This window comes from Camelus ferus, chromosome 2 (assembly GCF_009834535.1).
Source record: "Camelus ferus isolate YT-003-E chromosome 2, BCGSAC_Cfer_1.0, whole genome shotgun sequence".
Lineage (NCBI taxonomy): Eukaryota > Metazoa > Chordata > Mammalia > Artiodactyla > Camelidae > Camelus > Camelus ferus.
Genome location: NC_045697.1, coordinates 46,091,345 through 46,118,264, shown reverse-complemented (window position 1 = coordinate 46,118,264; position 26,920 = coordinate 46,091,345). Strand labels below are relative to the sequence as shown.

Genomic DNA, 26,920 nt, shown 5'->3' with positions numbered 1-26,920 from the left:
GGGCTCCTACCCCTTTAACAATGAAGAAAAATAAGCATCTTATTATGGGGGAAAAAGAAAACTTAGCCTGTGTGGACAAGCTCTCAGACTCAGCCTGAGAAATTAACTTTGATCAAATTACTTTCTGAACAAATGGTCTTTGCCGGAGCTGGTGAAAGGATGCAGCCCATGTGGCCTCGGTTTCAGCAGTTTCCTATCTGTTTATCCCTGGACCAGGCTTGATCTCACTTCTGTTCTCTTCCCCCTGCCTCATTTGGCACAAGAGGGATGTCCTACAAGAGGACACTGTGCTTTCTTTCTCTCATCCTCTGCCCTCATTTTTCTTGAATGAGTGCCCGTTTGCTTATGGCCTGTCTCGCTGGATACCAACCAAGCATGCAGAATGCTAGAGCTGTTCCAATAGCAGCAACTCAAATTCACCCTCTTTTTCTCTTAGATGAGAAAAGTCTCTGATTTCTCACCCTTCTTGCCACCCGACCCACTTCTCATGGAGAATTAAGACTGGAAGTACCACACCTCTCTACCTTATGCTCAGAACGACCTCTCTAGACATTATTAGCTCCAGACTGTGCCAGGAGCAGAAATCATCACAAATGGCAAAGTGGGCTCTGTTGGAGGCAAGGGACAGTGGCATGATCACAAACCATGACTTTTGTGCTCCCCTGTCACCAGCACAAGGCACTGCATCCTCCATCTTCCATGGCTGGCCCTAAATAAGATAAGGGGCTTCTAGTGCTATCTATTTCCTCCAGGCTTGGCTTCTCACCAGGCAAGTTGGCAGCAGCTACAGGAACTAATAGCCTGTGGCTAGAGGAGTACTGAGCAGGCTGAGAAGGGTGGGAAGGGCTGCTGTGCTGGAAGGAAGCGGAGACTAGGGGCGCACAGGCGGGGTGCTGATGAGTGATTAAGCACTCTGCAGGTCCGGAGGTTAGATCTCCTCCTTCTTCTCAAGGGTCTGTTACTTCTCTTTGAGGAGGCAGCTGTTTTGAAATGGCCACAGGCAGCTGCTCTCCTCTATATCTGTGGAGAGAAAAAGCAAAGCAGCCTTTGCTGGTAGAAAGAGGTCTTTTGTGAATTGACTCAATGAAATCAGTTACTTTTTCTCAGAAAGCTCATCTCTAGTGCTTTTCAACTAACCTGGTGACTATTTCTGCTTTAGCTTCTGGTACATCCATTCACTGTGTCCCAAAGTGCTACAAGCCCCCAGTTTTCTCAGTACACAATATCCAATTGCAGGAAATAGAGGGTCCTGGCAAGAATGTGGACTGACCTCTCCCCCTCCCCAAGAGGGTCAGTTCATTACTCCTCCCATAATGCAACTGTGCCTCCATTAAAAAACCTATGGAACTAGAAGGCACTGTGGGGGTCACCAGGGACCTGATTAGCCAAAAGTAGTGCTGCTGTCTGGATACAGCCTCTAAGTGTATGGAAGGGCGACAGGAATGGACAGGGAGGGCTAGGTTCAAGCCCTTCACTTAGGAAACATTTCTGAAATCCTCTGGCCTTTTGTCTGCCTGGATCAAGCAAAGAAAACCAGTCTTTGCCTTGCATTATAACAAACCTAAGACCAGACAAACCTCATAGAGTGTGGGTACCTCTAGCAGTGGAGATGTGGAGAAACTAACCTGTGTGAGGTCCACGGGCACCCTGGCAGCCTCAATTGTGGGTTGGAGAGCCTTCCAGGACTCTGGCTTGCCTGCCAAAGGTTGCTCACCCTATCCCACTATCTCCCTCTTGTCCTTCCTCCATCCCAGCATGATGCACTGTAGGAAGGACCAGGCTTTGGCCTCTGGTCTCAGCAAACTCTGACTTCTGCTTACAACCAGAGGAAGGTTGTAAATAGTAAGCTGGTTCCTGGGATGAGGGAAGCTTGGGCACTGACTTCTTTGCCCTGACCTCTTTTTCCTAGACTTTTGAGTGCCCAGTGACTGAGGATACTAGTCATTATATCTTGCTTTGAATCGACTCTTTTTGCTAATGACTGGATCACAGCTACAGCTACAAAAGACCTAAGAGAAATTCAACGTCTGATTTCTCACACTGAACTATGGGAGTCCTGGGAAGAAAGCTCAGGTGCTGGGACTAGGAAAGGTGAGCCTGAGGAGGTGGGGCTACTGAACGTGAGGCGGAGGGCTTGAGAAGCTAAGGAAGGTTAACCCGAAGGGCTGCTGACCAGATCTGGCACCTAGTTGATTGGTGAAACCCATTCATCTGTTGGTTAGTTTTTTGGTGCTCCATCCGGTTGCTATGAGTGGAAGCTCGCCTTGGAGGATCGTTTGCTTTATCTCTGGAGGTAGCCAGGAGCATGCACCGTCTCCGCAACCTTGCTTCCGCGTCTGGGAGAGCGCGGGGGTTTTGACCAGCACCGCGCACCGGCCCCGGGCACGCGTCCTCCTAACCCTGGCGACCTTCACTAGGCTCTTTAGCCTGTGAATGGGCCTGGGAAACGTCTCCAGCCAGAGGGCTTCTGATGATCTGGAAAGTAACCAGAGAAAATTTGGTACACGCTTGCACTCACCCTCTTTAGAGTGGAGTCTATGGGAATAGAACTTGAGTAGCCGAGACGGTGAAATGAGAATTTTTCCGACAGCAGATTTACTGTGGGCAGAGGCTCAGCGGATCTGCTGCGCCGTGGGTTAGGCAGGGCGCGGGCCAGGGAGGGCGCAGCCGGGAGCGCAGGGCGACTGGTTCCTCTCTCCGCCAAGTTGCGGAGGGAGGGGCTAGGCTGTCCAGCTCTCGGGACAGGCGCAGTGCTGCTCTCTTTTACTGTTCAGTGTTTGGAGGTCTTTAAAAAAATTTTTTTTGGTAATGACCCCAATACATGTTCAACTCTCTTGTTACAGGTTTTTAAAAGTTTAGTGGCATCCACCCTACTTGCTCATGCACACCAGATCAATTTGGTTTTAAGCGCGCACTTATTTTAAGCCCCCGAGCATCCACGAGAGTTAAGAAACCTAGGATCTGTGGTTTGCTAAACCCAGTCACAAGAGCTGGTCACTTCTCTCTGCTTGGAGAACGCTCGGCTTTTCCTAAAGTCTCACCCTTGCACCCAAGAGAGGTCGGAGTGCACCTCGACACCCTCCAGGTTGAGGTGAGCTAAAACCTGAGCAAGTGGTTTGGCCTTCCTAAGTCATCCTTAGACAAAAGTTTAATCCCCAGCTGGAATCTTGTAGAGAACGAGAAGGATACAAGAATGATTGTTTCACTGGGAGTGGTGCTTGAGAAGCTGAAAGAAAGCAGAAAAGGCAGAATGTCAGTTTCAGAGGCTCTGCCTGAGTGGTTTTGGCCTCCAGAGTTTGGGAAGGAGGCTGATAGTGCGTCTAAGGTTAGTCAGTCTCCTGCCCTTTCAGCAGACTCCTAGGGAAGAGAAGGGGGGAGATGCAAGCTGGATTTGCTTTGGAAAATCTTTGCCACTTGAGGCATGGGTGGTATACTGTGTGACATGCAGGGGAACTTACTGATGGTATCCAGCAGCACCAACAGGTCTTAAACCCTGACAGCTTTGTCACAGAATCAAGGGTATCACCTGCAGAAGGCACAGTGCCCAGGCCCAGCATCCCACAATCATTCATCCTGGAAAGGGGCAATGTCAGTCAAGTGGACCGTTTTCAGAGGCAACCTGTCTGTTCTCAATGTCCACTCTCAAGATTGCCTTGTCAGCATCTATCTACCCCACGGTAATTAAGCCAGAATCATAGAGCTTGAGTTTAGCACAGTGGAAACAGAAGGAGGTGTTTAGCCCAGAAAAACATCCTACACAGTGTGTTGGGAGCACTGTGCCCAGGCTATGCACATCTATGTGTGACATGCCCTTCCTTCCCCCTAGTGGCTTCGCTAATTTGTCCAGGTAACGTTCTGTTTAAAGCTGCCTTGATGTAGCCACGAAAGACTTCCAATCCTGAAAAACCTATATGTGTTTTATATGCTTTTCATTATTGAGATAGGAATCCTTAAGTGGGTACTCAGTAATGGATAAAGCCACAACTTAGCATCAACCTTGGCTTATGTGAATCGACTTCATCAGTCAAAATCACAGCCTTTTCATTAAAGTAACCAATGAATAGTGTATCAGAGTGTAGCTTAAAGCTTCAGATATATTTTCAGACAGAAATATTTCAAGAATGTAAGCCAGGTATATTTCTCAGATAAATGACAGTAGGGGCATGGCATACATGGAAATTCCCGGTTCTCAGGTTTCCTGAAATCCAGTGTGAGCATCATTAATCATTCATTGGGGTCGGCCCTTCAGTCAATGGCAGCTCTGAGTAAGCTGAAGCGAGCCGTTAGCTAATCCTTCCTGCCAAGGGAATCCTGGGGCGAGAGAGGACAACTGGACAGTTAGTCACATGTGCTGGGTGCTCAGACCCTGCCTATCTTGCTCAGCTCTCAGTGTGATGTGCGTGTGCGCTTACCCTCTCAGACACAGACCGAGAGCTTCCCAGAAGCAAAAACAAATTCAGCAGCATCGTGTTTAGCGTGACCAAGAGTTTACAACAGGAAAACAGCTCAAGCTCAGGCGTAATGGCTTAGGGTGGCTCTCTAAACGCTGAGTAAATGCATTCATTAGCTCTTTAGTAAATCAGTAGTAACAACAGCGAAAACAGTCCCCTCCTCCCCCGCGCCACACCAAACCCTTCCCAAGTTGGGCTGGGAATACTTGTTTGGCTCTTGGTCGCAAGCACTAGCAGCGTTGGGATCCCCGGCGGGAGCAGTTCCCGAGGGATTCCCGGGACAAGTGTTGTGATAGTCTGGTCCTCCCAGCAAAGGGAAGGGAACCTGGAAGCTGGATCCTAGGTAGACGAGAGTGCCTTGCTGGGACGCAAGCGTGCGGCAGAGGTGGGAAAGGACAAGATTCACTCCCGCGTCTCAACCTCCCGTTCCCGTCGCGGCCCCGGGAGGACACAGTGCTCGCGCGGAGCTGAATTCCGCGCAGCGTTGGCTCGAGTGGAGGATGGCCGTGTGGCGCGTGAGAACTGCTGGGGTGCGTGGCCCGGGTGTGCGCGCGCCCAGCGGCGGGGTGCAGCTTCTCTCCGCCCGGCTTCTCCTCCCACTCGCCCTCTCCCATCTCCTCCCTCCTCCACACCCCCGCCCCCGGGACGGCGAGGCTCCCTCCCCGCACCGGCCGGAGAGTACACAAAGCGGCGGGTGAGGGGAAGCTTCGCAGGCGTGCAAGGAGCAGTGAGATCACTGGCGTTATAAATATCCCAGTGCCAGCGCCGAGATCCGTTCGGGTGGCCTCCCTCTCTCTACCCCCTCTCCCTGTCTCTTTCCCAAGGCTATGTCCACTCGGTGCGGCGAGGGGGGCAGCGCCAGAGGTACGCAGCCGCGCGGGGGCTGCGGAGCCCAGAACCAGCCCTACAAGATGCACTTAGGACCCCCGCGGCTGGAAGAATGAGCTTGTCCTTCCTCCTCCTCCTCTTGCTCAGCCACCTGATCCTCAGCGCCTGGGCTCGCGGGGAGAAGCGCCTCGTCCCCAAAGGGCAACCCGGACAGGCTGCCACTGCTAGGAACCCGGGAGGCGCCAGCAGCAGCTGGAGCAGCAGAAGCACGACGTCTTCCTCTTCTTCCTCTGCCTCCTCCTCCCCCGCGGCTTCTCTGGGAAGCCAAGGAAGCGGCTTGGAGCAGACCAGTTTCCAGTGGAGCCCCTCGGGGCGCCGGACCGGCAGCCTCTACTGCAGAGTGGGCATCGGTTTCCATCTGCAGATCTACCCGGATGGCAAAGTCAATGGCTCCCACGAAGCCAATATGTTAAGTAAGTTGCTTGCTCTCCTACAAAACCCGTCCTAAGCGGGCGGCAGGAGATTCGGGAGGGACAGCGGATTATTCCCTGGGCCACAGGCGCACCTTTCCGAGCCTCGGCCACTGGGATCCAGCCGGCCCTGGAAACGGCGGGGCAGGTTGGGTGGAGATCCGTCTACACGGCGCGCACACGCTTACCCCTCTTGTGATTATGAGGAATGGAGATTCCTGAGGTGTAGGCTATCCGGAGGCTGGTACAGACAGGCACCTTGCTTCCAGTTTGCCCTGGTCCCAAAGAGGAGCTCCAGCCTGTGCCTGGAGAAAAAACACGAATTTTCTTTCTCCTCTTCTAGTTTCTGTTTACTTTCTGCTTCTGTTTACCAGAATAGTATCTTACACTGAGCATCAATGTGCACCTCCTTTCCCTGCCCATAAATAATAGTTTTTTTTAAGAATAATCAAACCTCGCATACTCCCCTCCCCACAACCACTACCATAAATCCCAAATTAATATTATATATAATATATATACTTGTATATCTATTATAAATATGTACATATTTGCATATTTATATTATATATGTGTGTATTACATGGGAGACAAGACATACCTTGCTTCGAAGAAGACCGTGATCTAGAAAACTGGACACGTTTAGAGGGGAGGACGTGATGGACATTCGAATTATGAATTCAGGAGTTGGGTTTAACAATGTTTAATATCTTGAGACCACGACCAGACCTTGTGAGAAAGAGTGGCCGGCCTTTGGTCCCCAAGGACAACTTTATTTTAGAAGAAACTCAGAGGCGATTCAATTTTGTAGATGAAAATTTTGTAGGTTTTTTAAAGCCAAGTTTAAAATTTTCTGAGTTTTCTCTTTAGCTCCCTCTTTTTCCCTCCTTCCTCATCTCCTCTTCCTTTCTACCCCATCTGAGTTTCCACACCACTCTGATTCCTCTCACTGCCTCTCTAGGCTGCAAAGAGGAGAGATGATTTGGGGTTGTGTGCGGGACTGGGGGTATCTCTGCGGGCCTTTTCCTCCTTAGGGCCGGATTGCTCTTCCAGCCGGGGTTAGTCTAGCAGATAGAAGCACAGTCGGAGCCTCTGAGAGACTCGGGAGAGCGGAAACGTGGCCAGAAAACAGCGTTGCGCAGGGTCTCCTGGCTCCCATAGTGTCAGCCTGGTGGCTCCCAGGTGTGCTTAACTTTATCCGTCTTTTAAACCGATGACCCTACGGTCAATTGCGTGTCTTCTTTCCCAAGCTCCGGAGGAGCGCCGGCGCCACAGCGGAGCTGGCATCTGACACCTTCTCCGGTCGGGGGTCGGTGGGCCGGCGGCTGGTTGCCACCAGAAAGGGAGCGAGTCCACGCCCGTCTCCTGTCTCCGACTAGTCTTCCGGTCTCTGCCGCTCCAGCTGGCTATGTCGCATGTGGCGAGGTGACCTGGAGCACGGAACCCCAGAGAGGGTTTTCCACATCCCCTCACCGAATGCTAGGGCCTTCCACACTCTCCTTAGGGGGGCTTGACTTTTATGTTTTAAGGTTCGTTGCACTCTTATTCAACAACTGACCGTCTTTGGTGGCAAAAGGCAAGGTCAATTAGGGCAAATGACAATTTCCCAAGATCTCAGGTCGACAAGAGTTATGTCTATTTCAGTGTTTCCATTGGCCTTCTCATTTTGGCCCACCCAACTCTTCCCTGCTCCAGACTTCAAATCTCATTCCCCACTTCTAGTAATCTTCCCCCTTTCTCCTTACAGGAACACTCTTTCTATTCTGTTCTTCTTGTAGTTTATCCAAGAAAGCAGCCTCAACAGAGGATAACTTCTGTGTTCCCAAGGGAAGATCTAGAGTTAGCCTGCAAGGGGCAGCAGGTTGGATCCCAGGGAGGGTAAAAGGATGTGTCTGGCATGTGTTTTGGTGTGCTACGGATCTCTGAAAACCAGACTTATTCCCAAGATACTCATCCTCTTCACTTGGAAGAAACCATGAGAGACAAGGACTTTTGCAGACAAGGCCTTGTGGAGGGAGTTGTAGAAAAATATAGGAAAGAAAATGAGAACAATTCAACAAAGAATACATTCAGCTAAAGAAGACATTGGCCAGTATTTGTTAGTTCTAAGGCACATTTTATTTTAAAATCCACTTTGAAAGGTATCTAACAAAGAACAGGCACAAAACACTGTTTTGTAACACTGTTTTGTAACACTGTTTTGTTTCATAAACAAAACTAAAGTGCCTAAATAAAACTTTCTTAATTTAACTAACACTTTCCTAATTCATTCCAGTTTACAGCAGCCTTTCAGAGTTTAGTCTGTATCTTTCACATGGCTTGAGATCATTCACTGACTCATTCATCCATTTATTCGTGTACCCAGCATAGGGTACCTAGCTCACCAAACTTGATATTTGGGTTACTTTGGGGTTCATTGAGGGATTTTTTTTTCCTTCTACAGGTTTTTCTCACTGAGGAGTAAAATTTACTTGTTTAAATCATGGTGATTTTCAGTTTTGTGATGTCTGAGTGTCTAACACTATTTCATACGATTTTGCAACCATTGATCAATGGAGAATTTATGAAATATGTCATGTTAAAAGGACAACATGTAATTTGGAAGTTTAGAATGAATCTCTGTCTTTAAGAAGCTGTGAGAGAAAAACAGACCTGCCAATTGCAGTTGGTCATATACCTCTTTGAAGACAGCACTTGATGGTTCCCTGATTCATATGTAAACTAAGGCATTGTTTACAAACTGTTGGTTAGAGTGTGTGAGGAAACAATTGTCCAGGTCTCTCTAGAGACACTAAGAGAGTTTTGGGACCAAGAGGACCATAGAGGATACATCAGAGTTTTACCTCATCTTCTAATTCTACTGTCTGAGTTATCAATGATAAAAAACAAAAAAACAAAAAAACATTATTCTGTCACAGCTTGCTACTTCAGAAAAGAGTCAAAATTTTGCCATGAAGCTGAATTCTAATAGTTGCTTTTAAACTCAAAATTTTTCTGTGTTTGTCAGAACAGATAAATACATGTGTGTATAAATGTTTTACAACCATCATTGGACACTAATTTTTGCAAACTGTGTATATCTTCTAGTTTCACCATCAGAAGTACACTGGCCATAGGTTTTTGAAATACAATAGTTCTCTTATACAATAGTTCTCCAAAGCTTTGAAGACAGAAAAAAGAATCAGTCTCATTGTACATAAACTCTTATTATGAGGAAATACTGGGGAAGGATGAAGAAAGATGGTCAAGACAGATGATAAAATCCTAGTACTGAATAGAAACATATTTTGCTTCAATTATTATGCTTTCAAGTTTAGTTTCAACACACTGCTCCTGTTGACTTACCTTGAGCCACTGAAGAATAGGCAATAAAGTAGTTGTCAGTTTAGGGAGCAAAAGCTCAAAGCTATAGCTACACAAAGCTGAAGTGTTCACATAAAATATGGAAATTCCAATCATGTATTTTGGCTAAGCCAAACCCTCAGTTTTACTCATTTAAAAAAATCTGAATTCACTATCAATTTTGATGTCATGTAGTATCAACCTTTATATAGTCCCCAAAGACTAAATAAACCAGAAACTTTATCTACTATATAGAAAATCTCAAGCAGGATGTTCCTATGTTGCTAACGTAATCAGTGAAGACTGGATTATTAATTGGATTATTAAGACTCGGATTTGATAAAGATATGACATATCTCCTGCTGTGTGAACGCAAGCAGAGAAACTTCATTTTTAAATGATTTTTCTTTGAGGATTTTCAGACGAGCTGTTGAAAGCTTCTGAATACATGGAGTATCTGTCATTCTTATTAACTAAGAAAAGAGAAAAGGGAGAAGTTTACATAATTGGATCCACCACTGATAATAAAGTCTATTATATTAAAAATTCTAGAGGGGACTAAGTAAAAAAATCTAGATACTGATTTTCTTACTGGAATAAGTTTACTTTGTAACACATGCCTATGCTTGTGAGTGAGTTGATTAAATAGTGTGTGTATAATCTGAGACACCAAGTTCTTGTATCTTTGAACCTAGATATCAATCCCAAAATTCCTCCAAGAGCTAATAATCCCTTCAGTTAAGCACTGCTTTTTTCTTTTGATCCTCTTAAATGTGAACACCCTAGGAAAGAGAACACTTTGTCACTTGCATTTTAACATGAATTAACTATACTGATCCTCTCCCCCTGCCCCACTCCTCAGCATTAGAGGGCCAAAATAGCAGGAGAGAATGAAAACATGTGTCCATACAGGTGTACATGTGGGGTGTCCTGAAAAGGAAGAGAGGTAGTGAGAAGGTCAAAGAAACAATCCAATTCAGCAAACAAATTTATTGACTATCTATGATCTGTGTGACACACATGGCCATCTGCAGTTTTGTTTAGGGACACCATCTGGGCTCCCTTAATGTGAATTGCAAATTCCCATCATGTTTATTATTACTGACTCCTAATAAGAGTGAGGAAATTACTGAAATTGAAAAAAAAATCAGTTTTAGAGAAATGTTTTCTGGGATTTATATATATGTGTGATTTAATGCACATTGGTTTAAAATGCTTTAAGGAGTTACTGAGATTTGGCATAGTAAAATCAACAGGCCTGTGATCTCTTGGTGAGGAGGCAGGAAGTTGAATTGTGAGGCTTGCAGAATATGCTCCAATATTCTAGAAAAAAAGACATTGTGAAATAACTTTGGGGGTTACTTTGGAGACTATGATCTTAACAGGGTGCCCAATATTACAGCATAATTACCTTAAGATCTAGAAGATCATACCAAAGTTGCCTCTGTGAAAAAACTATTATTTCATCTAATCTCATCTTTTTTCTTTCCTGCATTCTTCATAATTTTAAATAGAATGATACATGTAAAAATACATTTTTAAGCTTTCAATTAAATAGAATTTTCTTAAAATTATAAAATTCTTTTATTTCCAGGCATTGTAACATTTTTTATACTGGAACTTACAAGAAAAGAAGCCATGCGGTATGCAGTGAAATAACACTTTCACGTATATGATTTCATCTTGCCCATATTTAAAACTTATTACAGTGCAAATTTTACATAACATGTACATACAGAATGTATAGTGTGTTGGGAAACAAGCTGAGTCAAAAATAGGTCTTTCTTAAAAATAGAATGTGTTGTCAGAAACCAACAGTTTACATAGGCAGAGCAGTGTTCCCATTAAACAAGTATTTACAGATCCCTTTTTCTGTGGCTTCTTAAATGTTAGCCTGCAAACACTTATGCTTAATGAGAATTTTATCTTGTATGCTACCATGTATTCTTTTTCACTAATACACAATAGATTTGCATTTACAAAACTAGGTGATTTTCCAGACAATGGTATAGAAAAACCTCTAGAATGTAAAACTATGAGTAAATTGGGGGAAACACACAATCGAGTCTCCTTTTCTATCAACTCCATATTGTCTCTTTTGCATCTGTCATTCTACACATAGACAATTTCTCATGTTCTCTCTGTCTCATTTTTTGATACACGTTTACACAGTAGTCACATTCACCCCCTCATCTCCCAAATATCCAAAATTATTAATGTTGTTTTCAGTATCATTCTGTAATTTTGATAGAACTATAACTTTGTATCCAATGTTCTATTTATGTTTTATTAATAATATTATTATAGCATATTATATTGAATAGTAAGTTTATCTTTACAAAGCATTCTATGTGCTTTGTTACTATTGATAAAATGATAATGCTTCTAAATCTTTGGGTGAGCATCACAGTCAAATAATTCACATAGCAAAATCTATTATAAATAGCACCTTGAAAATATTTTGAAGAAATGAATTTATAAAACATATTTTTAAGAGTTTCTTCCTAAAAGCAAAAGTAGGTTCTTTCTAATAGTTTTTACATATTTTTTGTTCATTTTAAAGAAACATCCACTAATAAAGTGGTAGCTGCAGTTTTCTTGAGATGCATTTTATTTACCCCAGGCTAAGCACGCTTATCACAAGAACAATAGTTCCTCCATGAACTTTCTGATCAAGTATTTTTAACAAATCTTAAAAATAAATTGAATAAATAAGTGGCAGGATTTGCTGCAATTATAGTTATTAGGTCACATTGTGCAACATAAGTGTGCTGTAAAGATATTCATCTATATAATTCTATGTATTATATATGTATATCCACAACACACTACTTTTTGGTAAATTGAATAATTTTTATGTACTCCAAATTCATCAGGGGAAGACTGCTATTTTAAGAAAATATGGTGAATTTCTCTATTTGACACAATCCTATTGAGATATCCTAATTAGAATATGTGCTCAAGATACAGATTGAAATATTGAGATGTTTTTTCCCTCTTCCCTCCCAACCTTGCTTGTTTCCTTCCTTTCTTCTTAGGTGCCTTTTTAAAAGCTTTAATGAACTATATTATTTTGGCCTTTTTTTTTTTTAATTTGTTGTAGGCTGTTAATAAAAAGCACTATGCTTTTCTCCTGTTCATATAACATTATATATGAGTTCACAGTAAACAGCCAGGAATTCCAATTATGTACAGACTCTGAGTTTCATCTTCTCTATGAAGTGTTGTCTGTGACTCACTTGACCCAGTGGATGTGGGCTTTCAAATTATTACAGAAGACAGAAGGACATCGAGTTGATAATACTATGAAATACCAAATATGAACAATAATGTAATAAAATACCTCATTAAATTTTTTTCCAGAAAAGTCATTCAAAATGCAAGATGTTTGAAACCATAATCCATTAAACACTTCATTGAGCCAATAATCCCGAATTATTTATGTTGCTTTCAGTATGTTATGTGTAATCTTTGAATGAGCTACTCACTAAATGATGGATCATGATATGTATATTGATTTGTACTTTTATAATTATGATAATTTGAGAAGAGGGATTTCTTTTATTAAATAAGTATCATTTCAAGGCTTTCCAAGGTTTATACTAGTCCTGAGTACAATCTTTATATCCTTTAATATTAGAAGTACTCTATTTTCTCTGACAAAAACAATGCATGAGAATTATTTTGTAAAACATTTTAAAATGTCTTTTCCATTCCTTTAGAACTTGAAAAGATTCTATGGTCAAACACTGCTTACTAAAAGTGACATATTCGTAAAGAAAAAAAAAGCATTACTAATGAAGCACAACTAAATTTTTGAACCTTGAAATTTATCATTTTAAAGAATACTTGAGTGCTAGACATTTTTTTCTTTTACATAATGAATGTCACAAAAAATAAGGATGTTAAATACTTTTAAAAATCACAGTAATAAAGAATGGAAAGAATCTATGCAGAAATTTAATTCTTCACAATGATATATAGAGGAGTCTGTGTTTTATTTTGGGATTTCTGTCATCCTAGGTATTTTGGAAATATTTGCTGTGTCTCAGGGGATTGTAGGAATACGAGGAGTTTTCAGCAACAAATTTTTAGCGATGTCAAAAAAAGGAAAACTCCATGCAAGTGTAAGTAGAACCACTTTATATTTGCTAAAGGTGTTGTAGAGATTTTACATTTGTAAACTGGAATGAAATGATTTTCCAAATTGGTAGATAGGACAATTTGCCCAGATTACTTAATGTTTTTGTTTTTGTAAAATTATATGTACCTTTAACCAAGAGAATTGTATGTGTTTTTGTAAGTAATCATTTAAGTATTTTATTTACTTGAAAAGATAATAGAGACTCCACAAAAAGTTTTAAGGATTAGTGTACTTGAAAATAGCATTCTCTAAGTGATTGTCATTGTTTATTTTTTTAAAATGGTCCAAGTGAGGAGAAATGTTATGAAAATAGTATATTATATTATATTTTCAGTTAACATGTTTATGGTGAATTGTGTGTGTGTTCAGTAGATCATGTTTTTACTTAATTTTACAAACTAATCATGATGTCAAAGATGGAGTCTAATAAAACATATTCAAATTAAGAAATACGGAGGGAAGAAACCAATAATGAGATGAGCTTGACCTGTCATAGAGAAATTTTATTAGATTCATTTGAGGGATTTTTATCTTGTATTTTTGTTGCATCAAAAACTTCTTAAAATTATGAAGACTAATTTTACACTCTTAAAATTTTCTTCAGACCACTTATACATTTTGTAATCAATTTACAAATCATTGATTTCTATGTTTTGTTCTCAAAATGTGCATTACTTGGGAAGCATTAAAACATTTTAAAGATAATAAAATACATTTAGTTGACTTTTCCCACTCACAGATTCTGTTTATTATAGTATTAGTACTTAAGCACAGTCCTTAAAAGTGATTTATGCTTTTGCTGTAGTGTACTAGGTTTTGTCACACTAAATCTTTTTAAACAGCAATTCTTCTTTAAAACTAATCCTTTGATCCTTATTCCCTTTAATTCTCATTAAATAAATTGGAGAAATATCATTTTTCCAGGTTTTGAAATACATAAGATGTTTTAATCAAGTGCAATCAATTGAAACTTACTAATTATGACTTTTACCCTACAGACCTTTAAAAAAATTCAGGGAGAATTTCACTTGGTTCAATGTTTAAGACTTTTAGTTTTCCTTTCCTTAGCATTTAAAGGTGGTTTGTTATCATAGATATCATAGAATTCAAGCTATTTCTACTGTTATTTGAGGATTAAATGAGATAATATACATTAAACTTTAAGAACAGTTTTAGGTACATTGTAAGTGCTTAATAAATATTATATATTATTATATAATAATTTAAATATAATCTAAATGTAATAAACTACTAAAATTTCAGTATATTAAGATAAATGGAAAGTCATCAACTTCTTTGATCATCCATTGCAAGAATTGTTACCAGATTTACCTATTTCATTTTCTGAGCTGGTTATTTATATTCTAACAAGCTATAATATAGTATTCACAAAGTAATTACTCTTTGATTTATTTATTATTAATTTTATAAAAGAGGCAAAGTTCTGCATTGCTATGGGAAAGTAGAACATGCCATTTTATTTTTTAAAATACTTGATTTTTAAAAAATCCACATACAGAATAAAAATCAATGGTCAAATACATCTGCACTGAATAACTTTTCCTCAATCTACTTTAAGGTTGTAAAAGATTGAAACATGTTCAACATCTAGCATCATAATAATATGCAATGCCTGAAAAGAAATTTTCTCTTATTTGTTTGTTTTTGGTGAAAATCTAAATTTTTAAAATACTCTGATTCATGTCCTAGTACATGCAAAAAATAGACTAACTTGGGCCAGCTTAAGGATAATTGCAACAGAAAGCGAAGTATTACAAATGGATGCCAATTAGAAAGGTCAAACCGAGAGGTTAGGATACATGATTCCTCTGTCAAATGCAAGTAACAAATTTCCAGAAACTTGACCCAAATGTCTAAGGATGGCTGGCCGAAATAATGCAGATAATGCAAAAACAGCATCTGTTATTCTTTCTCATCTTGGCAGGCTAAAGTTATTTCATGGAATAATGACTTTTAAACAGTACAAAGCAAGTCTTGCTCTTGTCACTCACTGAAGCCCTTTGATATAAAAGTCATTCTGATGACTTTGAGCTGAATTGTAGATAAAATATTAAGCCCTATGATTATGTGGATTCTTTTTAAACCAATTGTCCAAGCCCACTTTCTCTTATCTGAGCTTTTATTAGCACTTCTTCTCTAAATGGAAACCTAATTAAATTATAAAGTGGATTTTCTTTAAAGGAAGTTGAATTTAGAAGTAGTTTTAATCCTAACAATGATCAGTTTTATGCCAAATGTTTTTTTCCTGTTTTAAGTTTCTAGTTAAACATGCTAAAAAGTTGGTCTTATAACTTTAAATATAATTATTTAATTTTGGCTTTTACAAAGTTTCATCACCACTAAAAAAGGCTAAACCCCCTTATACTTTAAGGATTAAATATGTTATTAGTGAGTTGCTTTAAATTAATAATTGTGCTGAGACATTTAAAGAGTATCTTTATAATCGTTTCAAAAATATATACATAAAATCACCGCATTATGCATCTTAAACTTACACTATGTTGTATGTCAATTATGTCTCAATGAAACTGGAAAAATTTTTAATTAATAGACAATAACTTTAGGGTTCTATTTACAGTGTAAATGTGAACTATAAATGTAAAGTATTCATATAATTCTGGGGAAAGTAAATCCATAGTGTATCAAGAAATATTCATAGATAATTGTAGATTTTCAACTTGGGTTTTATAGTAACAATCAGACTATTAAAAGTTAGTTACTAGGCAGAGATAAAGTATTTGCATATTTCTTTGAAAGGTCTTTCACTCACATTATCTCATTACATAGTTAGGCGAGGAAACAGTCTCAGAGATGTTAAATATCTTCCTAAGTGAACACAGTTAACAAGTGATTGAAGCAGAATTACATACTTTCAAACTTGTCTCTTCCTTTAAATGCTATTATGCTTGATAGAGGAAAGCTTGAAAGAAGATATTTTGTTTTGTTTGGAACAAATACACTGTTTTCAGCTATTATTTTATAGGAATTAATAGTTGCATATTTTAATAATATTTTTATATTACATTTTAAAGAATGAATATTCTGAATATTCTGGCTCATCCTTAGAATATTTTTCCATGTTTCTCTTTCTTTCTCTCATTCCAACCTCTTCTTGGGGATCTTTTTTTCCATCTACTTCTGTATCTCCAGTACTTGATTTTAAAGTCTAGAAAGGTGGAGATGGGTCTGCCACAGAACTTATCACCAAGTATTATAAATGTTGGTTTTCAATGTGATGATGAGTTGCTTGGGGAAACCCTCTTAGAATGAACTTTCAGAACAGAGATCTGTTTTGTTCACAGAAAATCTTCATGTAGAAAATGCTTCATCGTTGGTGGACACAAAGGTGGTAAACAGAAGTATCAGCCTAGAACAGTTAGACTCAGGCAACATTTATGCTGATTTCCTTTGTGTGCTAAGTTTGTTAATTCGGTGAGAGAAGTTTTACTCGAAGGTCAACCATCTCAGTGTGCGCTGCTCCCTGCCTGCATTCAGTCTACAAACTCATATTAATCTACATGCAACTCTCCTTAAAACCCTTACTGGTATACCCTAAACAGGCAATGAAGCCAAATGCTTAGCATGCAGGTTTTTTCAGCATTCTCTACAAGGATGGAGGTGTCTGGTCTCCTTCTCAAGACGCCTTGGGAATCTTTGAGTGTAGGAGCAGATAATTGCTTCCCTGAGAGCCATGAGGTTTAGTCAGAGCCTTCTCTGGGATCTCTGTCCTCTTTCTTAACTCATTTCTGGGCTGACGTTCTTTGTGGGACTGAGCATCCTTCTCTTTCTGCCTCTATCTCTCTGGCTGCTTGTCTGTTCATGCTCCCTCCTCACTCTGTTCTTGCTCTCTCCTCAGGTTTGTTGTCTTTATCCAAAGTCCCATAGGGAGCCTTTCTGGATTTATCTGAGGTGGGTCCAGATGTAAGAGTCAAAGTTCATGAGTGTGGTGGTGAAGGACACAACTAGATTGTGTCCTTCTACATCATCTTTCTATCCCTTGGTTTTATCAGCTATAAAAGGAAGAAAACTAAAGTAACAATGCACGGCTATAGATGAGCATTTTAAATGAGATAGTACATATAAAACACTTAGAATAGTGCCTGGAAAGTATCCAGCATTTAATGTTAGAACAGAGTTTCCTGAATTTGCTCTCAGGCAGCTGTTTGAAGATCTTCAGTCTCTCTTAGAATACTTTCTGATTTTGGGGTCAGGCAGCTGTGACCCCCTCAGATATTTAGACCAGCCTCAAACCCCATTTATTGTTGGCTTTTTTTTTTCTTTAGATTCAAACTTGTCTTGCATACAGTAGTCCCTTATCTCCTGTATTTTTGTTTTTCCAAGGAACCTAATCCGAAAGCAAAATTCCCAGGCTCAAGATCTTAAAGAGGCAAGGATTTCCAATGGTCCTAATCTTATCTCTAAGATCCCTATTGTGCCTTTTTTTTTTTTCTCTCTCTCTCTCTAAAAAGAAAAAAAAAATATGTATATATATATATATATATATATATCTTGGGAAAGTTGATTATCATGTATTCTTTGGTCTTTTCATAAAGTATGCTTGATAGCTCATTGCCTGTTGGGGAAAAACATTTTAACTTATTTTAAAGATGCATAGAGAAGCATGTGGTGGAATTATTTCTGTTTCTCAGGGTTTTAGGGGATCATGTTTGGAAGGAAAGCTAATTGCAGAGTTTACGAAACAGGCATGGAATGTGTGCTTGATCAGCCCTGAGCAAGGACTAGAACGTCCTCCTTTCCTGGTTTCAGAGGGTGCCAGCTGGCTTGCCGGGGATGAGAGTCTGGACAGGACTTCCTGCACTGGGGGCAGAGTGAGGAGTGAGCAGCCCCTAAAGCTGGACATGTTTATTGAAAGGGGGAATGGGGGCTTGAGTAATAGTTATCATCATCATCAAAAAATAATTTATTAAGCACTCCATTCTTACAGTCAAGACCATGAGCTGTGTCAAGGCGTTGAATAGAAACTCCCCTTGCCCTCCCAGAGCTTTCAGTTTACACAGTAAAATGGAATACCTAAGAATTCAGGCTTAAAAATGGGTTCAGAGCTCTGTCTTTGCAGTAAATGTCAGTTTTCCCTTAATGTCGTACTATGTAAATCTGGCTAGAGGGCCTATTTTATTGAAGAAATCTGGGTATAATGGATCAACTTATAGCTTCAAAGATCCATTTCAGCCTAAAGTGAGAGATGGTGTTTTATGTCTCGGATGGTGTGGGGATTGGCTCTTGTTTTTCATCGGCATTTCATCATGGAGCAAATTCAGGGCAGGTAGGACTATACAAGCCTAGGAGATGCCCTTGGGTTTGTGCAGAACTACAGAAAGAGCTTGACGCTAGGAATTAGTAGATGAGATTTCACTCACAGGTTTATCCTGGCACTTGATAAACATGAGCCTTTAGATGAATCCTTTTCTTTACTTTTCTGGATGGAAAATCAGATAATAGCATCCTAAGAGTCATGGAATTATGGTGAGAATGAAATAATAATGACACCCGGCACATTTTTTGAGCCCTCAACAGCCCAGCTTTTTTGAGCTATTTAGAGCAGCAGAAAGGAAAGTCCTACCCTACCCCCTGCCTTTCCAAGTGTGGTTCTCACCTCACCTCCCTGAATGTCACACAGGATGCTGTTCGTGATGCAATTCCAGGGTCTCACCTCAGACTTACTAAAACAACCTCTGGACCCAGGGCCTGGGAATGTGCATTTTCACGAGTTCCTGAGCAGTTTTAAGTCAACTCATCAAGTTCGGAGGAGGAGAAATCCTGTAGTTGGCATTCTTCACTATATTACCTCAGGTTGAGGGATTATTAAATCCAACTTGTATATTCCTTTGGCTGTTCAGCATGAAGGACTGAGATACAGGAAGCACAGATGTCCAGTGCCAAGCAGGAAACATGGCCATGCTCTGGAGGTAGCGTTGTATGGCCACAACTGACCCATGAGACGCTTATGAAGAGTCAAGGGCACCCCTCTGGGCAGATGCTGCCTTGCTCTGGGCTTCTCTGCTAGGGGGCAACTGGAGCAGGGTCTGGCTTTCAGACTTCACGCACCACCAAAGTGGATGCCTTTGTGCTGGGACATCCTGCACAACCATCCAAAACAGCCTGGGCCTGGGGCATCTGCCCCAGGCAGTCCCATCGGAAGGAGTAGGGGTGGGAACCAAAAAACACTAAAAGGAGGCAGGGGAACCGGAAGTAGGAATGTATGCAGCAGGAAAACTTTGCTTACAGCACAGTTTGGTCTATAATTGTTTTTGTTACAGTCTATAACAATATTTTAATTATTTAACAATAGTCTATATTCTATGATATTTTAATTATTTGTATTTAGTCCATTACTCCTTTATAAAATTTTTCAGAAGAAAGAGGCAAATCAAAGTGAAATAAAGCATTAAAATTGATTAAATTCCCCACAAACTCGAGAGCTGTGACTGCTGTTCATCCAGATTCAATGCTCTCTATATGCCTCTTTGACATACTGCAGATTTATGTCTGTATTTGCACATAATGAGCATTGGGATGTGTTAGCATAGCCTCAACTCATTTGCTACAGGATTCTCAATCATCATAGGGCAAGTTCACTAAGGGACAAAACTGTGTTAGGAGCTTTTTGAAAGTTTTTAAAAATATTGTTTCAGGAAGAATTTTCTGTTTGGATTAATTGACCGTTGGATTTCAATTAAGCAAAATTAGTCTACTCTGGAATATCTAAGTTTTACTTTCTTTAAACTAAATTTCACCTTTCTTCTAAAAATCCACTGTGTGCCCTCACTATGTCAGATGAGTAGAATCAAAGCAAAGTGTCCCCCTGAGCCACCTCTGAATAATTTGGACATTCAAAGGAAAGTAGTTTATTTAATTTTTATTCATTTTGTCAATCAAGACTATTGTAAGTTACATAGAAATTAGCTGATTTAAACATTTCATTTTAATTTTGCAGTTATGGCTTGTTGATTGTGACTTGTGTTTACACTTGTAAGATCAAGGAAAATTAAAGAGAAAAATAATTTAAGTCAACAAAGAACATGGGCAGAACCTTGCCTATATTGTTTTTCTTTTTTCTTTTTTTTAAACTTTTTTTATTGAGTTATAGTCATTTTACAATGTTGTGTCAAATTCCAGTGCAAAGCACAATTTTTCAGTTATACATGAACATATGTATATTCATTGTCACATTTTTTTCTCTGTAAGCCTATATTGTTTTTCATTGTAAAAGCGGCAACTAACACAGTGATACACAGTCAATAAACATCTGCTGAATAAATTTATGAAAAAAATGAATTTGAAACAAAGATGGGGTTCTTTACAAACATTTTAATGATTGATTTTGTTGTCATGGCTGATGGTGGGCGGGTGGAGGTGATTTGAATCCTGATTTCAGCTTATTTGAAATGTGATTTACCACTCTACTTCGCACCTAAGCTGTTCAAAAAGTCTTCATGTCGACTTGACTTTTTCTAAGGAAATAATCCAGTTCTATTATTTTAAAACAATATATTTTGCTAAAGGACTTTTTATAATTCAAAGATGATTTCAAAAATTACAAGTAGCCTGAAACATTTATAATTCAAAATTGTGTAATGGTAAAGTATATATATTTAAATGCCTATGCTGCTGGTGACTCTACTGTAGAGATGCTTCATTTGTAACACAAGGGACAGAGATGTACCACTTAGGGTCACCATCTTGTCTGGACAGGGCCAGGAATACTGACAGGAACAGTCGATCCGTCCAGAAGAAACTAGATCTCTTGATGAAATAACTCACTGAAATGTTTGTTTCAAATGGTTCTGTTCCATTGTAGCTGGAAGAATTTTTCAGACAAAACATTAAATTAGAAGTCAATTAAGAAAGCCAAAACAGTCTGACTGCCTTACTCCTGTTTTAATGTGGGATTTGGAATGGCTAAGGGCCTGCCAGTCATGTGTGGGTCCTCAGCGTTCTGATCATCTCTACCCTAGGTGACAGCCTGAACAGCCATCCCTTTAAAGGCTTCTCTTAAGAAAGAACTTTAGAACAAGAATCTTGAGGGGGGAAAAGAGAAAGTTTTTAGATAGAAAAATTTTAAGGAGTGGCATCAGTGGGTTTTCACCCTTATGAAAGACTGTAAGATGGAATTGCTATAGGTTAATACACTGTGTGTGTGTATGTGTGTGTGTATGTGTGTGTGTGTGTGTGTCTGTTGGCCACATCAATTAAAAAAAGACATATTCCTTTTTTACTTTCTTTGACATTGTCAGGGAAAAAAGAAGGTTAAATAATGCAATACACTTGAAAAAAATCTGTCAAAATTGCAAAAAGCAATCACTGCTATCTCTATTTCAGGAAATAATTTTTTGTGTGTGAAACAGGGGTGGAAGTCAGGTCAAAGTATGATGTATTGTACATTTTTAAAAATGTTTTCGAATGCATTTTAAGAAAATAATTTGAGGCAGGATAAGTATACCTGCCACTCTTTTTTTATGAAATCCCCTACACCTTTTGAAAACGCTTGTCATTTTATGTAGCAGAAAATATTCCAGATGGCTATAGCTTTTATTTTAAAATAAAACTTTGGGATCATCTAATTGAATGTGAGAGCATTTAAGTCCCTTTAAGTGCTAAGCAGACAAATTTATATTAGACTTATAAGAAAGCCTTTTTTAATTAAAAAAAAAAAAACAGGAACAATAAATGTGTGCTCTTCTGAAGTGAAGTCAGCATAGTATCCTTATCCTAGATGTGGGCTGGTAGCTTCTGACTGACAAGAAAGCCACAGGCAGTGGATCTTTAAAACACTCTGTCCAGGGAGTCTCCAGTAGACTTGTGGAGTTCTTACATACATAGTTCCATAGCCCTCATATTTAAAAAAAAAAACTTTATTGATTGAACTACACTTGAATGTAAATAACTTGAGGAAACTACCATACGTAAGATAAATACGCTGTTGGAAATGCTCTGAAACTGGTTATCTTCTGATACTGCCAGGACTTTGCACAAATCAAAAACTCCGTGTGGCCATCAACGGTAGTTCTATGTAGATTGCCTTGCAGTGTTCAGACCTTCAGATTACAGTGCTGTGATCTGTTTTGCAGAAGAAAATTTGGCATTATTAGAAAAGCGAAGGAATGAAAGGACTTCTAATTCCAGCAGAGAATCTCTGGGTTTGATATAGAAAGATTATCTATCTATCTATGTGTTTAGTATTCTTATACATACATAGGTGTCAAAATATTTGATACTCCCAAGCCCAGGAAGTTTATACTAATGGTGCTCCCTGAAACTGTGAAACCTGGTCATCTAGTCCGGGTTAGGAATTCTAATTATTTGGGGGTTATGGACACTTTCGTATTTTTTAATGGAGACACTGGGGATCGAACCCAGGAGCTCAAGTATGCGCTCTACCACTGAGCTATACCCACTCCCTATGGCCCCTGTGACCCTTTTGTATTTGATGAAAACTCCAGATCCTTTCCTAAGAAAAATATTTTGATTCTCACAAAAGCCCTATGGGTGTAAGGATTGTGGACAAGGAGCCTAAACCTAAGAACTGAATTGAGAGAACTGGCATTTGATCGCGTGTCTATCTGACACCGACTCACGCTTTCTGCCCAGACCATGCTTGTTCAGTTTCTTCCATACGACAAAATAAGCCTTTACAGAGCTTGTACTGGACAACTTTGTCATCCTCATCTCTTGTTCTTTCTCCACGCATCCTGATTGGAAGTCCCACTGAAGTACGTATACTGCCCTGGGAACACACTGTTCCTGCTCCCTGAAAATCCTTTCTCACGTCACCTGCCTCACTAATATCCCGGTGTACTTGAAGACTCAGCTCAAACATCACCTTTTCTAGGAAGACTCTCCTGCCCTCTTCCCACCACCTCCATCCTCTTAGATGCCCTTCCTCTATGCTCTCCTTGCACCCTCTGCACACCGCTGTCATAATGCCGCTTATCAAGCTGCACCGTGACGGATGTGTACTTCTCTGCTTTTTCCATTCTTCTGTGAGTATTTCCAAGACAGATGTCGTGTGTGTGTGTGTGTGTGTGTGTGTGTGTGTGTGTGTAGAGAGAGAGAGAATGAGAGAGAGATCTGGCTGAAGTGTTACAAGTGACTCCAAAAGGTAACTGTTCTCTTCCTGGCATCACACACACTCTCCTGCGTCACTGTGTGAAAATACATGTTTTCCTGAAGATCTCTAACATACGCAACTTTAAATAGGGCCATATGCTACCCCTCTCTCAGCACCATGAATCACACTGGTAACAATGAAAAATGTATTCTTGTTTCAAAGCATAATGTGACTCCATTTCTCTGAATGAATGTGTATTTCACCCAGCAATTGTTGCTTAGTAACACAGCAGTATTTATTTTCTTGATGGCTTAAGAGGGGCCAGATTTTACATTAAACATTAAATTTTTAACTAAAACTTCCAAAGTAATTTAAAGAGAAACAGAATTTAAGTATATGAAGAGTTCTTATCATTTTTATATTCACTGATAACTATGTCATGATTGTACATAGTAAGCAGAAATCAGCATTACAAAGGTGAATAAAGTAGGAATATGGGAACCATAGTCATTTTAAAGCATCAAAAATGTGTCTTTATAAAAGAGAATGCCATAGGAGGGCAAGGGTCCATGGAATTCCTGGTTTTTCTTTGCAGTACAAGACCTCATTTTATCACATGCTGAAAATACTCTCACTACTTGAATTTCTTCTTCTCCCTTTTTTCCCTAGGCCAGATTTACAGATGACTGCAAGTTCAGGGAGCGATTTCAAGAGAACAGCTATAACACCTATGCCTCAGCGATACACAGAACTGAGAACACAGGGCGGGAGTGGTACGTGGCCCTGAACAAGAGGGGGAAAGCTAAACGGGGCTGCAGCCCCCGGGTTAAACCCCAGCACATCTCCACTCACTTTCTGCCAAGATTTAAGCAATCGGAGCAGCCGGAACTTTCTTTCACAGTTACTGTTCCTGAAAAGAAAAAGCCACCTAACCCCATCAAGCCAAAGGTCCCCCTTTCCACATCTCGGAGAAGCCCCAGCCCGGTGAAGTACAGACTCAAGTTTCGCTTTGGATAATTCTCATCTTGGCCGTGAGGAACCGCGCAGTTCCCTCAAGAGTTTCCCTAGATGTTTTTAGTGCCCTGAAGACAGAGTTTCGGACACAGCTTCAGCTCTACTACACTGCATCGAAGCCAGGTCATTTGTTTCAGTCTGACTGAAACAAAAACGTTTTCTGATAGGAACTGAACTGGAATTCTTTGTACCAACATGAAGAGCGCACTGCTTCAATTCAGTGCCACATAAAGCCTTTTGCTTTATGCTTGACGCGTCCTGGTACTCTGGTTCCAGAAAGTTAAATGATGGGAACTATGTACTTTTCTGACTTTTACAGGTCAACCTGAAAAAACATACATGGTACATTTTTTATTTTTGGTTTCCAAAGAATATTTTGATGCAGATAAAAATATTTTATTAACTTTTGTTTTTTGTTTTTTTAAAAAAACATACCTCTGCATTGAGCATATTTTCTTACTTTTATTATTTTAATTAATAAGACATAAAACAACCATTTGAATACAGTTTATGAATTATAAATGTGTTTATAGCCCATTTGTAACAAGTGGATTTCCCTTTCATTTTTCTTATTCATTGCACTTTTAATTTTTATTATTATTATTATTTTTACCATACCTCAGATCATGTAAGTTTAGTTTTACATCTTAAAATGTTTAAATTCTCTTCAATAGCACCAAAGGCTCAGCCTGGGTGTATGTGTGTGTGTGTGTGTGTGTGTGTTTGTGTGTATGTGTGTGTGTGTGTAAATTCATGATCGTATATGGAATTCTATCTCTTTGGTGCTTGGACTTTAATGGGTTAGAAGTAAGGAAAAAATATAAGGACTTTTTTTGGTAGAATTGAAAGCTGTAGATAAGGAAAGGATTAGAGGTACAAGCACACTGAGTTCACAGCATTTACTGGTACTAATTCCGCCTTGCCTTCACTTGTCCTTTTATCTACCCCTGCCCTCATTCTTTAACAGCTGGATGAATACATTTTATTCTGTCCCTCAAGCATACACTATGAAACCAGAGTGCTTAAAATACCTCTTCCATGACCCTCTGCTCTCCCCACTGTATAGATCCACAGGGAGCAACCCACTTAGTGGAATAACAGTTTTCCACGTCAAGTCCCATTGTCAAAGTACTCCTATTACTCAGTCAAACACCCTTTGAGTTTTCTATCCTAAACATAACCATCCCAGTGAATAGATCTGCCCCTTTGTAAGGAAACTTTCTGATGTATGTTTTTAAAAAGTTGGCCATGTGATACGGGAAACTTAATTTGGGAATTTGATGCATTGAAAATGGCACTTAACTGCCAACCCAAATACTGAATGTTGGGCATAAATCACAGACAATTTAGTTTAAGAGAATTTACACAATTTACTTTCTTGGGTAGTCATTTTTATGGAATTCTATGAAATATAAGTATTTATCTTCAGAAATGAGGCAATAGGAAAGGTAGAGCTAATGTTTAAAAGAATGTCTCATAGGAAGAGCAAAAGAGTTCACAGAAAGTTTATGGTTTGCATTTAAGCGTATTTCTTATAAGGAATTTGCTAAACTTATTTTTTGAGCAAAGTATGGTTTATTTTGGTGCACAAACGCAACGTGGAAACTCAACAAAATTCAAGTTACTACCACTTAGGCAGATAGCTTTGTTTTAATGGAAACAAATTATACACATATATATTATATATAATATATAAAATCCATCCGTCAACTAAAACATCACACACATACTCTGTGTCTTATTGTAAAACTAATAATCTGGTTAAACATTTGGATTTAACGCATGATTTTTAAAAAAAAAAATAAAATGCTACAAAAGTCGTAATTAATTTATACATTAAAAACCTCCTGGATTAAATGAAACAATGAAATTTTGCAAACCAAGGTATGTCCAATTCTTATCCAATTGGCATATCACCTTATATACATGGTATAAAGCTAAAAATAATCCTCTAGTTTATTCTAATATAGTGTTAAGAATTATGCACTGTGTATCAAGTTCATAGTACATGTGAAAAATAAAATTGCAGGACAGGAGAATGGTAGACATGTGTTCCTAAATGGACAAGGACATTAACGACATTAATGATGATTAACAGCAAATTAAATTAGTGCATATATTGTATTAGGCAAATGTTGCTGGTAGTTTATGTTAAACTAAAAAATAACACCTTATCTGTACTCTTTGATTTGATTAGCATATGAAGGTTAAAGTAGAATAGCTACCAAATATACATTATGCAAATCAGGACTCATTAATTTCAAAATTTAAAGCCAAGCTAAAGTTTAAAAAAAAGCAACTTTAAATTACACTTATCTTGAGTTTACTGGCCATACACAATTACATTTAATTAAAGCTCACCGAAGCATAAAGTTACCTAAATTAATTAATTGGAAAAACTCATGTAGAAAAAACTTCATGTAGAGTATAAATATAATCCTCACTAATATTTAGCACCTTTTAAGGAGATCTTTGCTTATGTAGTTTTTGGTGATTTTTTAAGTGATTAGATTTATCTGACATTAAATAAAGTTATTTAATTGTGATTGTGTTCACCTAAAAATGTCAACAAATTTTACCT

At 39.2% G+C, this 26,920-nt stretch overlaps 1 protein-coding gene across 3 annotated transcripts; it reads left to right on the top strand.

The window, feature by feature from the left end:
* Window positions 1-5,014: 5,014 nt before the first annotated feature.
* Window positions 5,015-25,015, top strand: FGF5 (fibroblast growth factor 5). 3 transcript variants are annotated; one of them, XM_032456939.1, is made up of 3 exons: window positions 5,019-5,752; window positions 13,115-13,218; window positions 23,995-25,015. In XM_032456939.1, exons 1-3 carry the CDS (start codon window positions 5,392-5,394, stop codon window positions 24,340-24,342), a joined length of 813 nt encoding a protein of 270 aa, XP_032312830.1. In that variant the 5' UTR covers window positions 5,019-5,391; the 3' UTR covers window positions 24,343-25,015. The 3 variants fall into 3 exon arrangements, with proteins under 3 accessions (XP_032312850.1, XP_032312830.1, XP_032312839.1); XM_032456959.1 differs by lacking the exon at window positions 13,115-13,218 and having other exon boundaries at window positions 5,015-5,752; XM_032456948.1 differs by lacking the exons at window positions 13,115-13,218; window positions 23,995-25,015 and adding an exon at window positions 7,000-7,816 and having other exon boundaries at window positions 5,245-5,752.
* The last annotated feature ends 1,905 nt before the right edge of the window (window positions 25,016-26,920 follow it).

Excerpts from the sequence above, each read along its gene's own strand:
- FGF5 (XM_032456939.1), top strand. The coding sequence starts at position 5,392 with ATGAGCTTGTCCTTCCTCCTCCTCCTCTTGCTCAGCCACCTGATCCTC. Across the intron at positions 5,753-13,114 it reads CCACGAAGCCAATATGTTAA|GTATTTTGGAAATATTTGCT; the intron begins GTAAGTTGCTTG and ends CTGTCATCCTAG. Across the intron at positions 13,219-23,994 it reads AAGGAAAACTCCATGCAAGT|GCCAGATTTACAGATGACTG; the intron begins GTAAGTAGAACC and ends TTTTTTCCCTAG.